At 39.2% G+C, this 13,665-nt stretch overlaps 1 protein-coding gene across 2 annotated transcripts; it reads left to right on the forward strand.

The window, feature by feature from the left end:
* The first annotated feature begins 75 nt into the window (after positions 1–75).
* Positions 76–13,166, forward strand: LOC137183220 (tyrosine-protein kinase CSK-like). 2 transcript variants are annotated; one of them, XM_067590111.1, is made up of 14 exons: positions 76–533; positions 2,361–2,499; positions 5,842–5,934; positions 6,068–6,181; positions 6,353–6,465; positions 8,580–8,799; positions 9,329–9,422; positions 9,543–9,608; positions 10,113–10,212; positions 10,321–10,411; positions 10,512–10,585; positions 11,391–11,586; positions 11,687–11,773; positions 12,075–13,166. In XM_067590111.1, exons 3-14 carry the CDS (start codon positions 5,920–5,922, stop codon positions 12,258–12,260), a joined length of 1,356 nt encoding a protein of 451 aa, XP_067446212.1. In that variant the 5' UTR covers positions 76–533; positions 2,361–2,499; positions 5,842–5,919; the 3' UTR covers positions 12,261–13,166. The 2 variants fall into 2 exon arrangements, with proteins under 2 accessions (XP_067446212.1, XP_067446213.1); XM_067590112.1 differs by lacking the exon at positions 2,361–2,499.
* Positions 13,167–13,665: the final 499 nt, after the last annotated feature.

Genomic DNA, 13,665 nt, shown 5'->3' on the forward strand with positions numbered 1-13,665 from the left:
ATGCAGCCTATTTTTAGTGTTATACGAGTTTATCATTAACGCGCATGTGCAGTACAAAATCAAGGTGGGGCAAAAACTTGAATGTTTCAGACGGGGAAGGAGTGGGGCAGCCTGAAGTATCCTCAAAGTGATCTGAGTCGTTCACAAACCATCGCTGTAGTTTTTAACCTGTTTTATTATCGCGTTAGTTTGCTACATTTTACTTTTTCCAGAGAAGAACCGTCGAAACTCCATTGATAAGTTTGTAGAAAACTTTATTTCTCATTATATAAGGCTACTTTGTAAATGTTGACAGGAGACGCACAGATATCAGTTTACACTGGTTTTTATTGAGGTACTTTTGGACTGTTGAAGTTTCAGATCACCTGAAACAAATTTCACTTCCTCATCCGGACTTGATGTGTTTTCCGCTTCGACATCAACTGTCGCTAATTTGTTTCGTGAATGGGACTTTGTCTGCCGTCGCTCAGATGAAAACGGACGTCGGGCAGTAGCTGAATCACCTGTTATTGCTTTAAATTCCCTGCAAACAGGTAAGATGTTTAGTGCGAGTAGTTGTTGTGGTTGTTATGTACTTAAAATGTAACCTGTAGGCCGATCAACGTGTGCTTTATATATATAAATGTGCAGTCTGACAGGTATGTTCCGATTAATTCAGTTAATCAGAAAGTACACTGGGGATTTTGGAGGCTGCAGTTAGTGCACCTTGAAGTGCTTTACAACAAAACAAAGATTTCATATAGACGTGGCCTTATTAACATCCTCCTCCCTCAAGCTTCTGCCACTTCCTCTGACTCCTGCAGCAGCTGCATCAAGCAGCTCTCCTCACCGCTCTGTCACAACATGGTAGATGAAGGTATGATCATGATCTGCTTACTCAAGATGGATATCATGTACAGACAGGTGACAAATTAAAGGAACTGTTACAGGTCTGAATGCTTGACCCCTACAGTAAGGGGATCTGATGGCTCTGTTATACTATTGGGGGGGCATTTTGCTGGCATGGTTTGGGTCTGCTTGTCCCCTTACAGGGAAGGGTCACTGCACATCAATACAAAGTTGTTCTGAGTGATCACCTTCCTGTGATGAAACATTTCTATCCTGATGGGAGTGGTCTCTTCCAGGATGATAATGCCCCCATCCAAAGGGCACAAGGGGTCACTGAATAGTTTGATGAGTATGAAAATTATGTGAATCATATGCTATGGCCTTCACAGTCACTAGATCTCAACCTAATTGAACACCTACAAGATATTTTGGACCGACTTGTTAGACAGCGCTCTCCACCATCATCATCAAAACACCAAATGAGGGAATATCTTTTGGAAGACTGGTGTTCATCCCTCCAGAAGAGTTCAAAGACTTGTAGAATCAGTGCCAAGGTGCATTGAAGCTGCTCTGGCAGCACGTGGTGGCCTATGTTTAACAGTTATTTGAATCTGTCACTGGCTTTTACAAGTTGGCTGCACTAAAAGAAAGGTGTAACTCGCAGTGGGTTAATGCCTCAGTTTGATATTGCTTCTTTCCTCTTTTAGTCTGTCACTCTCAGGAAACAACTAATCAAAAAAAATAAAAAAAGCCACCAATGCACTAAAAGTCAGTGCCATACAGAAAGCAAAACAGTATTTGTGAGAGAGAGGAACTGAGGACCTCTTGGGTCTGTTTTGGGTGATGCCCCAAAACTAGACTTCCCTCAAAGGTCAGCAACTTTCTGAGAAACGCTGCAGTCGGTCTGGTGCTGGTACAGCTACAGAGCTTTTTCCCACCAAGGTTTCTTCTTTTTAGAGTGTGACTGTATCGACTGATTGAGCTGGTGAAACAAGATGAAGAGAACTCAAGAAACCACAACCAAGCATAGCTGCTACCCTGTAATGTGTCATACATGGCTGCATCAGCAAAGCAGCATTGCACTGCATGGTGTGCATAGCACCGTAGCAAGGAAGTGTCTGTCCACTGCTCAGGCATTGGAAGCTTTGCTCTGCAACAGTTTTTTATTGACATGTGAAGCTGGTGAAATCATCTATTGCCTTACATGTCATAAGTTTCAAGACCTTTGTTTCGTTCTTTGAACTTTGGATGGCAGTAAAATGCAAAGTTGACTCTGATGCCAAATTAAGTGGGGTTTTCCCTGACTAACAATCATTGACTTTTCTCTTGCTGTTACTCTGAAGCCCCTTGTTTGACAGTGTCACATTCAGTGTTTATTTATAATAAACAGGATGCTATTTTAGGCATATACCCTGCAATCTCCTTTCATGCCTATATTGCAGAGCCTCACAGGCAACACTGTCAGTCAATTAAATGATACAATGATGGCTTGTACTGCAGGGCTACCACTGGATTCTTACTTCCTCTCTTAGATCCCTACAGACAGTTGTTTCAGTGAGCAGTGCCGCTGCACCAGAGTCCAGCTGTTCTCCCGGAGGCAGAGGTGATTTCCTCTTCTGAGGTTCCTCAAGAACATCTGCAGGCTTACAGGCTCAGCTGGGTGAACTATTGGTATGCACTCTTTTTCTTTCTGTACATTTCTCACTACTGACACCAGTGTGTCCATTTGTGTACCTGTCAGATGAAAGAACAGTGGATATGGACATCGTGTCCTTCTCTCTCCACCCTGCTGCTGTAATAGTGATGATAACACGGCTGCATCATCAAAGCAGCCGCAGAGCATCCTGAGGCTGGAGGGTCAGGATGAGATTACCTCGGCCCCCCTGCTGCACATAGAGGAGGGATACAGGAGCGCAGAGCTTTAATAACACAAACATGATGCTCACTGTGACATTGTCAGCACAGGATATCTCTTTGGAGATTAGGTTGTCTTTTTTAAAGTAACATTCGAAAGACTAGTGCATGATGGTGTTTTCAGTGACTGCAAATTTGCCCACAGGACCTCCAACCCTCCTCATTTCACTGTATTATAGTAGCTTTTGTAACACCTTGCTTGATCTATGTTCACCTCAGATTTTGTCTGCAGATAGACGAGGGAGTGGCAGATTTAGACAAGGCCAAAGAAGATATTTCAACATTCCTGTCCTGTCTTGCTTTGTGCAGTCAGGCTACACTGATTTGTACAGTTCAGGCTACGACTGACTTGCATAAGACAAGAGTCAAATGTTGATCAACCGGTTTGGTTTGAACAATGGGATTGTAATGGATGCCAATAATATGCAAAAATGTACTGCAATAGTTATATTAGCCATGTTAGGATGATGTTATACCTCAACTTATTTGGCCTAAGAGTTTGTGCTCATTCCTGACTCCATTCAGGTGCAGTTTGCTGGTTTCCTGTTGCTTTCAGTAGTTTGTGTCATGCATTGCTTCTCCTGCTGCAGACGTCTCTAAATCGAATGTACTAATTCACTGCTTGCACTCGCTGTGTGTTGTGTTAATTTTGTGTTTATATGAGGTTATTTTTTGTCTGTGTTTAAAGCAGAATTCAGTGTGATAAAGAGCAGCAGCTACAAGTTAATTTGACCGAAGAATGAAATCTTAGAGAGATTCAGATCTCAAGATAGGCAAAATTGAAGCATTGCTGACCTTAAAGCTGCTGGCTGGACAGACTGATGATGATGGACTTCTCAATGAGGCAGGGGTCAGTAGAAACTTGAGCGGCTCACAATGACATCTTTGTCGTCTTCCTGAAAAGAGCAAGCTGTGGTTCCATGTAGAGCGCTCTGGAAATGGCAATGTGACACCATGACAGATTGAGTTCTGTCCCATTCAGTCGGCTGCTGGTGGCTCGCTGCCGGGGTGCATTCACTGTCTAAAAAGTGGTGAATTAAAATGGGCTGTTGTGTGTCAGCCTTGATCCTGTTGATCCATTCCTCTCTTGATGAGATCACTCACTACTTCGCCAAGGACTTTGCCCAGACATATTCTGTTGCAGTTAACTAATTCTGATAGCTTTGCTATTTTCAGATTATCATGAACATGGTTTCCTGCTTCAAGTTATAACTCAATCGGAGATGGATCAAATTTTGATAAGATTAGATGAGTTTTTAGCCATGTTGGCTGCATGGCTCTGAGGACGGCAATGGCGGTCTGTCGATCAGTCCACTGCTTTACTCCAGACTGAAAAATTTAAACAACTATTGGATGGTTTGCCATTAAATTTCGTACAGACATTCATGGTCCCCAAAAGATGAAACCTAATGATTGTGGTGATCTCCTAATTTTTCCTCCAGCTCTACACCTTTATAAATGTCTCAACAACTGTTAGATGGATTTCTGTGACATTTATTGCAGACTTTCATGTTCCCCTCAGGATGAACTGTTGTCACTTCGGTGGTCCCTTGGGCTGGCGCCATCATCAATATTCATCTGTACTTTGATTAATGACCTACCTGCAAAACTAATGTTTTTATCAGCCACAGCTGTGGTTAGTGCTAATTAGCCAGTATTAGCATGCTAATATGCTAGGCTAAGATGGTGAACATGGTAAACATTATACCTACTTAATATCAGCATGTTAGCATTATCATTATGTGCACTCTGCCTAAATACATCCTCACACAGCCACTTGCATGGCTATAGACTCTTAATCTTGTTTTCCTGTCATGATTTTTTACATGTTGTGAAATGTCAAACGTAACTTACAGAAAAGAGGTGAATAATCTGGATGAGCAGACACAAAATGGGGGTGTTCTTGCTGGGTTGATGGGTCATGGGAAATATGTCCAAATAGTTTGGTCCCTCAGTACAGAGAGACAGCTGCAGTACTCCAGAGGGGACATACTAAGTGTTGACAGTCCTCTCTTGGACGTATGAGACTTTTTAGTCTCACATTTGGTGTATGTGAAGAGGTTTGTTATTTATTTGAATGAGTGACCAAGGAGACATGACAGATTCTGTCTGCAATGGCAGCAAACATGCTTTCAGAAGGAAGTGTTCGGAGAGTGATATTAGTCTGTTCTTTCTTTCACCCTAATACTGGACTATTCTAAATCTGGGCACTTGTACAGGAAGTCGACTGCATAATAATGGACATGTCAGAGGATGTGACCTCATGTAAAGTGACAGAACTATCAGAGGCAGGATTTTCCCTTAGCTCTGACCATTGAGCCCTGTCACCTTTCCATGGGAACTGATACAGGAAGAGAGGAAGTGGGGTTTTGGGAAAGGGGCGGTGGGGAGTGGAGGGGGGGTGCATTGAGCATGACTTAATCCATAGGTCATCATTTCACTATTACGCCTCCACCCTGATTTGTTGTGTATGTATCATGGAAACACTGCCACTGGTGACTCAGGCCTAATGTTACTGTCACAGTTGCTTCTTTATTGACGTAAAGAAACACTGGGCTTTATGAGTCCCTTGGGCCTGGTCAGATCTCACCACAAGTTTGCATTCCAATGTTGAAGAAAGCTATCTTGATTCCTACAGGCCCAGTCATTGGGCCTCAGCAGGAGAAACCAGTGTGTTTCCATTTTTGGTCAAAATGCACAGTTTCCATATAAAATACAAGGTACTTCAGTCGATCAGGTTTATCTTCACTTTATAAATATATATATATTATAGATTAATCACCTAGAATATCATGCTGCTTATGCACATGGCACTACTCTGCGTCATGGAAACATTCAGCCTCAGTTGTGAAAGTGTGATTTTTAAGAAAGAAAACTTGTTACTTCTGCTTTCTGTATCAGCAAGTCATTTTTACTGACAATGTCTAATCTGAAGCTACTTTAGGGTGTTCCGATATTAACTGACTTGCCTGCTATGAATTATCCTGCAACCCTGCACAGCAAAACAAATTCACTGTCTTCCTGAGAATTTGCTTGTGGTTAAGTGAATATCTCTGAAACGGGGGCGTCCTACTGACTCAACTCTGGTCCTTCCTGTAGGTATGCGTGTGTGTGTTTACCAGCTCTAATGTTAGCAGCTAGAAAACGTCACCTGTGAGAGGATCGAACCGCCTCACCATGACAGAGGTCCAGGTAAGATAGGCCTCTAGAGCAAAACCAGTTGTGCATGTTAAAACCCAGATACACAACATGATTCAAGACATGTCTGATGAGTAATCTGTTAAAAATTTGTTTGCTAATTGGTGATTTGCACATTTTTCCGTAGACTCCATGGCCACAGGGCACAGAGTGTGTGGCCAGGTACAACTTCAAAGGCACATCAGAACAGGACCTGCCCTTTAACAAAGGAGATGTGTTGACTATCATTGTGGTCACAAAGGTAATGTGTCATATGCTGCATTATTGTTCTTTTTTATTTCTCATGCAATATTTGAATTTGATAATGACACTTATTTTCTGTAGATATGAAAACACAGGGAAGGTGGTTATGGTACTACTTTCATATTTATATTTATTCATTTTAGCCATTGCTGATATTTTGCTTTTTCAGGATCCAAACTGGTACAAAGCTAAAAATTCTGCAGGTCGTGAAGGAACGATTCCAGCCAACTATGTTCAGAAAAGGGAGGGTGTGAAGTCTGGAGGCAAACTGAGTCTAATGCCGTGAGTATACAGATTATTATTGTTCATTTAGTACTGATGCACCAAGGCTGGATGTAATTTTTCACTTTCAATGAAAACAGGATTAGGTTTATATATCTGCTGTGTCTATATCTCAAAGGCTGCCAGCTTTCTGCTATGTCTGCAGCGATGGCTAAAATAACTCGACTTTGCCTTCTTCCCATGGCAATGTGGTTGCTGAAGGCAGATGGCCTATTTGTCGTGGCAGTGATGCTGTAGTTAAGTGAATGGCGGCCACAGTTGGGTCAGACCGTGTTGTAATTGCAGTGCACTTGTGTCTCTTTCCAGCTCAGCTTTGCGTGAACTCTGCACAGTTTCCTGTTGTTTCCTTTCTACCTCAGACTGAAGTAATCTCAAAAATCTCGATGTTTGTCCGCATGACGGGTTTCCGCATGATTGCATATGCATGTGTGTGAATGACAGGTTTATTTCTAGAGCCCTTGTTCCCAAAATGATGTCTTGAATGATTTCATCAAAATAACCCTACCTAGAAAACAACCAGTCAAAAACAAACAAACAAAGAAACATATAATATGAAACACAATATGACAAAATGCAGCCATTAGGACATAACAACCCTGAGAAAAGTCTATCTAGTGTTGACCCTAAATAATCACTTAGTATGTATATTCATAAACATATGTCTTAATTTACTAATATTTATTTATTCATGCAGAGTAATGTGGCTTAGCATACATTCTTTTGTGCAGCAACACCTTGTTTAGAATTACACTGAAAAATCCTGTTCAAAAGGACAGACACAAAAAACAACTGACCTCATATAAAATGCTGTTGTGATATTTGTAAACCGGTGACAAATCTGAGAGTAGAATGGCAAAGTGGATCAGAGTGGAGACAGCGGCATTTATTATATCCCGGTAATACAGACCTGAAAGGAAAACTGGTTTAACAATTCTCCTCCTACAACTCAGAGGAAAGCTGCTTTTGTTTCTGTAGAGAAAAAAAAAAAACCCCTTTGCCTCAGCTTTTCAAAAAGGTTTTCGGTATGACATCTAAATGTAACTTTCTCACTGTGTGAGATGCAAATGAATTTACTGTATATTCTGTGATGCTTGTAATAATAAAACTGGTCACAGTGGATATGCAAATGATTGTAGGCTAATCTATATATCTGGATCTCAAGAACAATGTTTGTTTTATTTGTATTAAAGGCCAATTTAAGTTTAATAATAACGTTATGACGTGTATGAAACAAGGAGAGATTATAATTTCTCAAAGACTAAAGGAATAAAATCGGCAACACAGTATGAAATAGTGTTGTACACATAAAGATGTATTTGACAATCATGCATGAAAGAGATCATCCATCATTTAAAATGTTATTGATGTAAAATATCAACAAGATGTGAACATGACAGGACCCAAATTGGACCCCTGCGGTATTCCCTCAGTAACCATCAGAAATTCAGGCCGCCACTGCTGTTACACATGGATGTTGATGTGATTAATTAACAACATGCCGACAGAGGATGATCTTTGTAAAAGTAAGGAATGAATAATTGCATCAAAGCCGTTTGATAAATCTATGAATATGGAGTTACGGTGTTCTTTGAAACTAAAAGCTGAGATGGTACAATGATAGGCCCAAAGTTAGAGTGACATGGAGAGAAATATGTGATTCCAGGATTTTTGACAAGCAGGACAACTTGGAAATGGGATGTTAGTTATTAAGATTACTGCTGTCTCTGCTGACATGAGCTAATTTTCAAACATGAGACAAAAATGTAATAGAAATATAAAATTAATTTGTAATAATAGTGACTTTCTTTGTTCATAGAGCATATTTCAAAACAGAAAGTGCTCAAAAACAGAAAAAGAGAAAAGAAGTGCAAGATATAAAAATCGGGGTGTAACTGGGTAAATTAGGACAGTAAAATAACTAATAATCGTTTGTAATACGCTCTGTAATGACTGATGCATACTAATGCAAGTGGATTTCGATCATTTGGCCTCTAAAATATATACATTCTCATCATATTTAGATTTGTTGTGCTATATTTCCAAACTGATGCTTAATTCACAGTGATAAGATTAATTTTGGTGACAGACTAGTGATGTCAAGTTTTCACTCCCAGATGGTTCCACGGGAAGATAACACGAGATCAGGCGGAGCGGTTGCTTTACCCACCAGAAACAGGCCTGTTCTTGGTGCGAGAGAGCACCAACTTCCCCGGTGACTACACCCTGTGTGTGAGCTGTGATGGCAAGGTGGAGCACTACCGCATCATCTACCACAATGGCAAGCTCACTATTGATGAAGAGGGGTATTTCGAGAACCTCATGCAGCTGGTTGAGGTAATGGCATAAAATAAGCTTTAATTTTATAAAGAAATGTTTCTGTTGTTCACTCTGGTGCTATATTGAGCGTTCATCTACACAGTAGATTCTACTGTATGCAGGATGTATCCCCGTCTCACTGTGCTACCTCATAGACCACATATAGTTCCTGGAACAAATAATGAACAGGAAGTGTCAAAGAGGAAGAGTGAACAGTATGCTGAGGTTCAGAGTTCTAACCTCAAAATACACTAAGCCTTTTACTCTCAAGATGACTCCCTTTCCTGTCTGAAATGCTTATTTTAAACAACAACATACTATATTTTCTACAGAGCAGAATAGACCAGAGAAAGAGTAAGTTTAATATGACCTACTTAAGGCAAAACCTTATCAGTAATCCATTCTGTTTGTTCTCATTTGATCATACAGCCCTCTGTTGGTCACTGTGATGCATTGCTCACTGCTGTCGGTAATGTTGCTGTACCTTCTTAGAATTGCACTTTTGTACCTTCTCAGTAATTTTGTGGTCTGCTTTGTTTTTACCAAGCACTACACCAAAGATGCAGATGGCCTGTGCACCAAACTACTCAAGCCAAAAGTGGAGGAGGGGACTGTGGCTGCTCAAGATGAGTTTTCCAGGAGTAAGGCTCAGTTTGTTTGTCTTTTATAATTCATGCAAAGACATCTTTTTATTTATGAGAGGCATATATTGACCTGTTATATCTCAGCTGCATATTGTTTCCTCTTTAAATGGCCAACAGGTGGCTGGTCGATGAACAGAAAGGACCTCAAGCTACAGCAGGTTATTGGAAAAGGAGAGTTTGGAGGCAAGTAGCTTCAGGTTCACATTTATAAGTTAATACTGCATAATAAAAGAGACTCACTTCTGTGCTCACATGTTGCACAGATCAGATATTTGTTATGAACATGTATTTCCATCATTTAACAAGTGGCTAAAATTCAAGGTTAGGTAAAACTGAGCATCAAGACGTGCAGTGCAAATGTATAATTTTTCTGTACAGATTTTGTTCTGTTAAACCTTGTCAAGTAAACTTTAACATTTCAAACTTCAAAGGCACAGAGATTGAAAATTTTGCTAAGAGTTCAGCTAAAGTACATTTCACTGTCAGGTCAAATACATTCTAACTGTGACACATGAGTTTTTTAAATTTTGATTATCTCTTGCATAAGTAACGTTGAATGACTTAACAGAACCTGCTGTTTTTCTTGCTACATTTGTGTCTATTTTTCTGTCAGCTCGGGATCACACAAATACAGTTTCACTGATGACTCATTAACAGTACATTGTTTTTGTTTGTTAACAATTCCAGATGTCATGGTGGGAGACTATAGAGGGACTAAAGTAGCAGTGAAGTGCATAAAAAATGATGCTACAGCACAGGCCTTTATTGCAGAGGCTTCTGTCATGACGTAAGTGAAAAATGTAATATTTTGTCACTGTTTCTTAGAAACTGGAATAAATAGAAACTGGGGGAAAAAAACAAAATAACACGTCTGCATGCTCTTCTCCTCCCACAGGCAACTACGGCACGATAACCTGGTGCAGCTGCTCGGAGTGATTGTGGAGGAGAATGGGAGTCTGTATATAGTTACTGAGTATATGGCCAAGGTAGGTGACAGACTGACTGACTGACTGTCTGATCATTTGTCATTACCCAGAATACTGTAACACATATGTCACATGTTTGCTTTTGTTTGCTTGTTTCCAGGGCTGTTTGGTTGATTACCTACGTTCCAGAGGACGGACAGTACTTGGTAGAGATGCTCTCCTTAATTTTGCACTGTGAGTATGACTGCAATTGTCTACAATATCTACAATTACACTGTATTAAAGGTAGACTGTGGAGTTTTCGACCATTTGATGTGCTGTGGAGTAACATTTTGATGAGTGGGTGCTCAATTTGTTTGTATGTTGTGCTTAACTGGCATGCACATGAGGCGCTAAACTTTGGTGACAAAAATGCAAAAATGTGGTGGAGTGAATGTAGCAACAGAAGACCAGAGGAAATTTACAGAATATTATTCTCAGTTCAGTTGTCTTATAAACCTACAGGACAATGGCTAACATGAGCAGATGCTGTGCCCAATTTTTTTTTGGATACATTTACATCTAAAAATGTTCATTATGCTAATAAGGTTATTTTGGCCCCTGCATTTATTTATTTATTTATTCATTTATTTTAGTCAGGCTCAGCTCATCAGTTGGTACGTGAGACTTCATGTGAAATTGCCAAATGTGTTTCTAAATAGAACTGGCATTTACATCTGCAAAAACATTTGGTGGCAGTTACACACTGTAAAAGGCAGCAATTTACCCATGAAAGAGAATACAACAGTTAGCTGAGATGCATGTTTCAAAACATTAAAAAATCAGCCTTGCAGCTTTGTTTTACGAGGTTGGAAATGCATTCAACCAGTTTGTTAGGCCTTCAGGATAAATACATTGCGGTATTCCAGTATGATTGTCTATATTTTGCTGTATCATCAAGAAATTTGTACACATACACACACATACCTGAGCACAAGATTGAGAGTTAAAAGAGAAATGTAACTCAGGTTTTGACCTTTCATTCCTTGTACCTGTACAGAGACGTCTGTGAAGCCATGGCATACTTGGAGACCAATAACTTTGTCCACAGAGACTTAGCAGCCCGAAACGTTCTTGTGTCAGAAGAAAACATCGCTAAAGTCAGTGACTTTGGTCTGACCAAGGAGGCCTCTTCCACTCAGGACACTGCTAAGCTGCCTGTGAAGTGGACATCACCAGAAGCCCTCAGAGAGAAGGTGCACTGTTGTTACGGACTGTTACCATGTTGAGTAGTGTGCTCTACCCACCAGAGGTTGAAAGAAATGTTGACATTTGTCTTTTTCTCTTAATCAATAGAAATTTTCCACCAAATCAGATGTTTGGAGCTATGGTATTTTGCTTTGGGAGATTTACTCTTTTGGCCGTGTGCCTTACCCGAGAATTGTAAGTATCAGTGTCACTATGATAAGAGTCAAATAGTAAACATGAATGAGGAATTACGGCGGTTATTTAAGAGATGCATTTACAGTCTAGACTCTTTTCTATCCCAGAGATGTTTAAGAATGAAAACTTTATTTTTTTTTGCAAGAATTGGTGTTGAATACGTGTTTGACTAGTCTCATTGCTTGCCTTAAATTGTCCTTTGTGTGATACAGAACACAGGGATCACATTAGTTATTTGTAATATGTCACGTTTGTTGTCAACACTCTTTGTACCAACAACTCTTTGTTTTCCATTCTGTAGCCATTAAAAGATGTAGTGCCACGAGTGGAGAAGGGATACAAAATGGACTGTCCAGATGGCTGTCCTGAAGTGGTGTACAACATCATGAAACAGTGCTGGAACCTGGATCCTGCTGCTCGACCGAGCTTTCAAATGTTGAAGGAGTGGCTACAACATATCACCCAAGGGACGGGAAAAAAACAATGAGAAATCTGACAGAACAGACGCAAAAAGTGACTTTTGTCTTCCTTCATTTTGTACATTGGGACCATAGCCTGGGATGAAAAAAAAAAAGAACTGTGTTATTTAGCAAAGTTCACAACATTTTTTTTCATTATATGTTAATTAAAACTGTCAACATTTATATTTCTTAGTGTCATCTCTCACCTCAGGTTGTTGAAACTGCAGTGACTCTTGATTGGTGGCTCGTTTAAGAAGGGCCTTGTGTTCAATTTGTCTTCCTGTGCTCTGTTATCAAGAGTGAATGATTAACTGTCATATCAACGAGTCTTTCTATAGAACACAGTGCTGCCTCAGAGCCACAGTGCCTTGCCTTGTTTTTTTCGGTCGTTCTGGTGGCATAATTTCATTTTATAAACTTGTAGACAATAACATCATTTGATTAAGTTGACTGAATCCATTTATCTGTTTAAAGAGGAAAATGCTTCAAAGTAGGAACTCAATTTGTATACATCATTACCCGCTGTATTATTTTTTTTTTTTTACAGTTTCCAGGTACACGATTTTTGCATGAACTATTGAATGTTGAATTTGTTAAAAGGACTAAGTTAAAATGACTATGATGCAGCTTTATTTTTTTCAATGTTATGTAATTTTAAATATGTTACAAGTCTACTTTTGAATCCCTCTGAAAGTCAAAAATGGAAGCACAAATTTGGACAAATGTCATCTTTACTACTGATATAAAACACCATCCAACTCAGTCATCAGTCCCATGTACAGTGGTTTTCATTTGACATTAATACCTGTTTTATTCTGGGAATCATTTGATTTAACCAAACTGTTATTTTCTATGTTATGAGAAAAAGAGAATGTTAATAAATTGACTGTGCTGCCGTTTTCAACAATAAAAAAGAATATCTTTTGAAAATAGTTTTGCAGTAGCAATTTTTTAAAACATGCTTTATTTATCAACGTTTAAGTTAAAGTTTTTGCTATTTAATATTGTAGTAGTAAATAGTTGTTTAAACACCATCTGTGCCTATTAGTGTATTGTAATATAAAGTGAGTTTACTCTAGTCATTTTTGTGATAAAGATATAAACAAAACACATTATCACATAAACTATGAAGCATTATTGTACTCAAGTACCCAAGTACACAGGTAGTTGAAGTAGTTGAAATTTGCGCCACATTGAATGTATGCAGTTCTATGATATATATATATATCATAGAACTGCATATATTGTATATATATATACAATATTCTGCGTAATGTGAAGTTAGCATATATATATATATGTGTGTGTGTGTGTGTGTGTGTGTGTGTGTGTATATATATATATATGTGTGTGTGTGTGTGTGTGTGTGTGTATAATATAACTGCATACATTGTATATATATATATATATATATATATATATATATATATA

This window comes from Thunnus thynnus, chromosome 5 (genome assembly GCF_963924715.1).
Source record: "Thunnus thynnus chromosome 5, fThuThy2.1, whole genome shotgun sequence".
Lineage (NCBI taxonomy): Eukaryota > Metazoa > Chordata > Actinopteri > Scombriformes > Scombridae > Thunnus > Thunnus thynnus.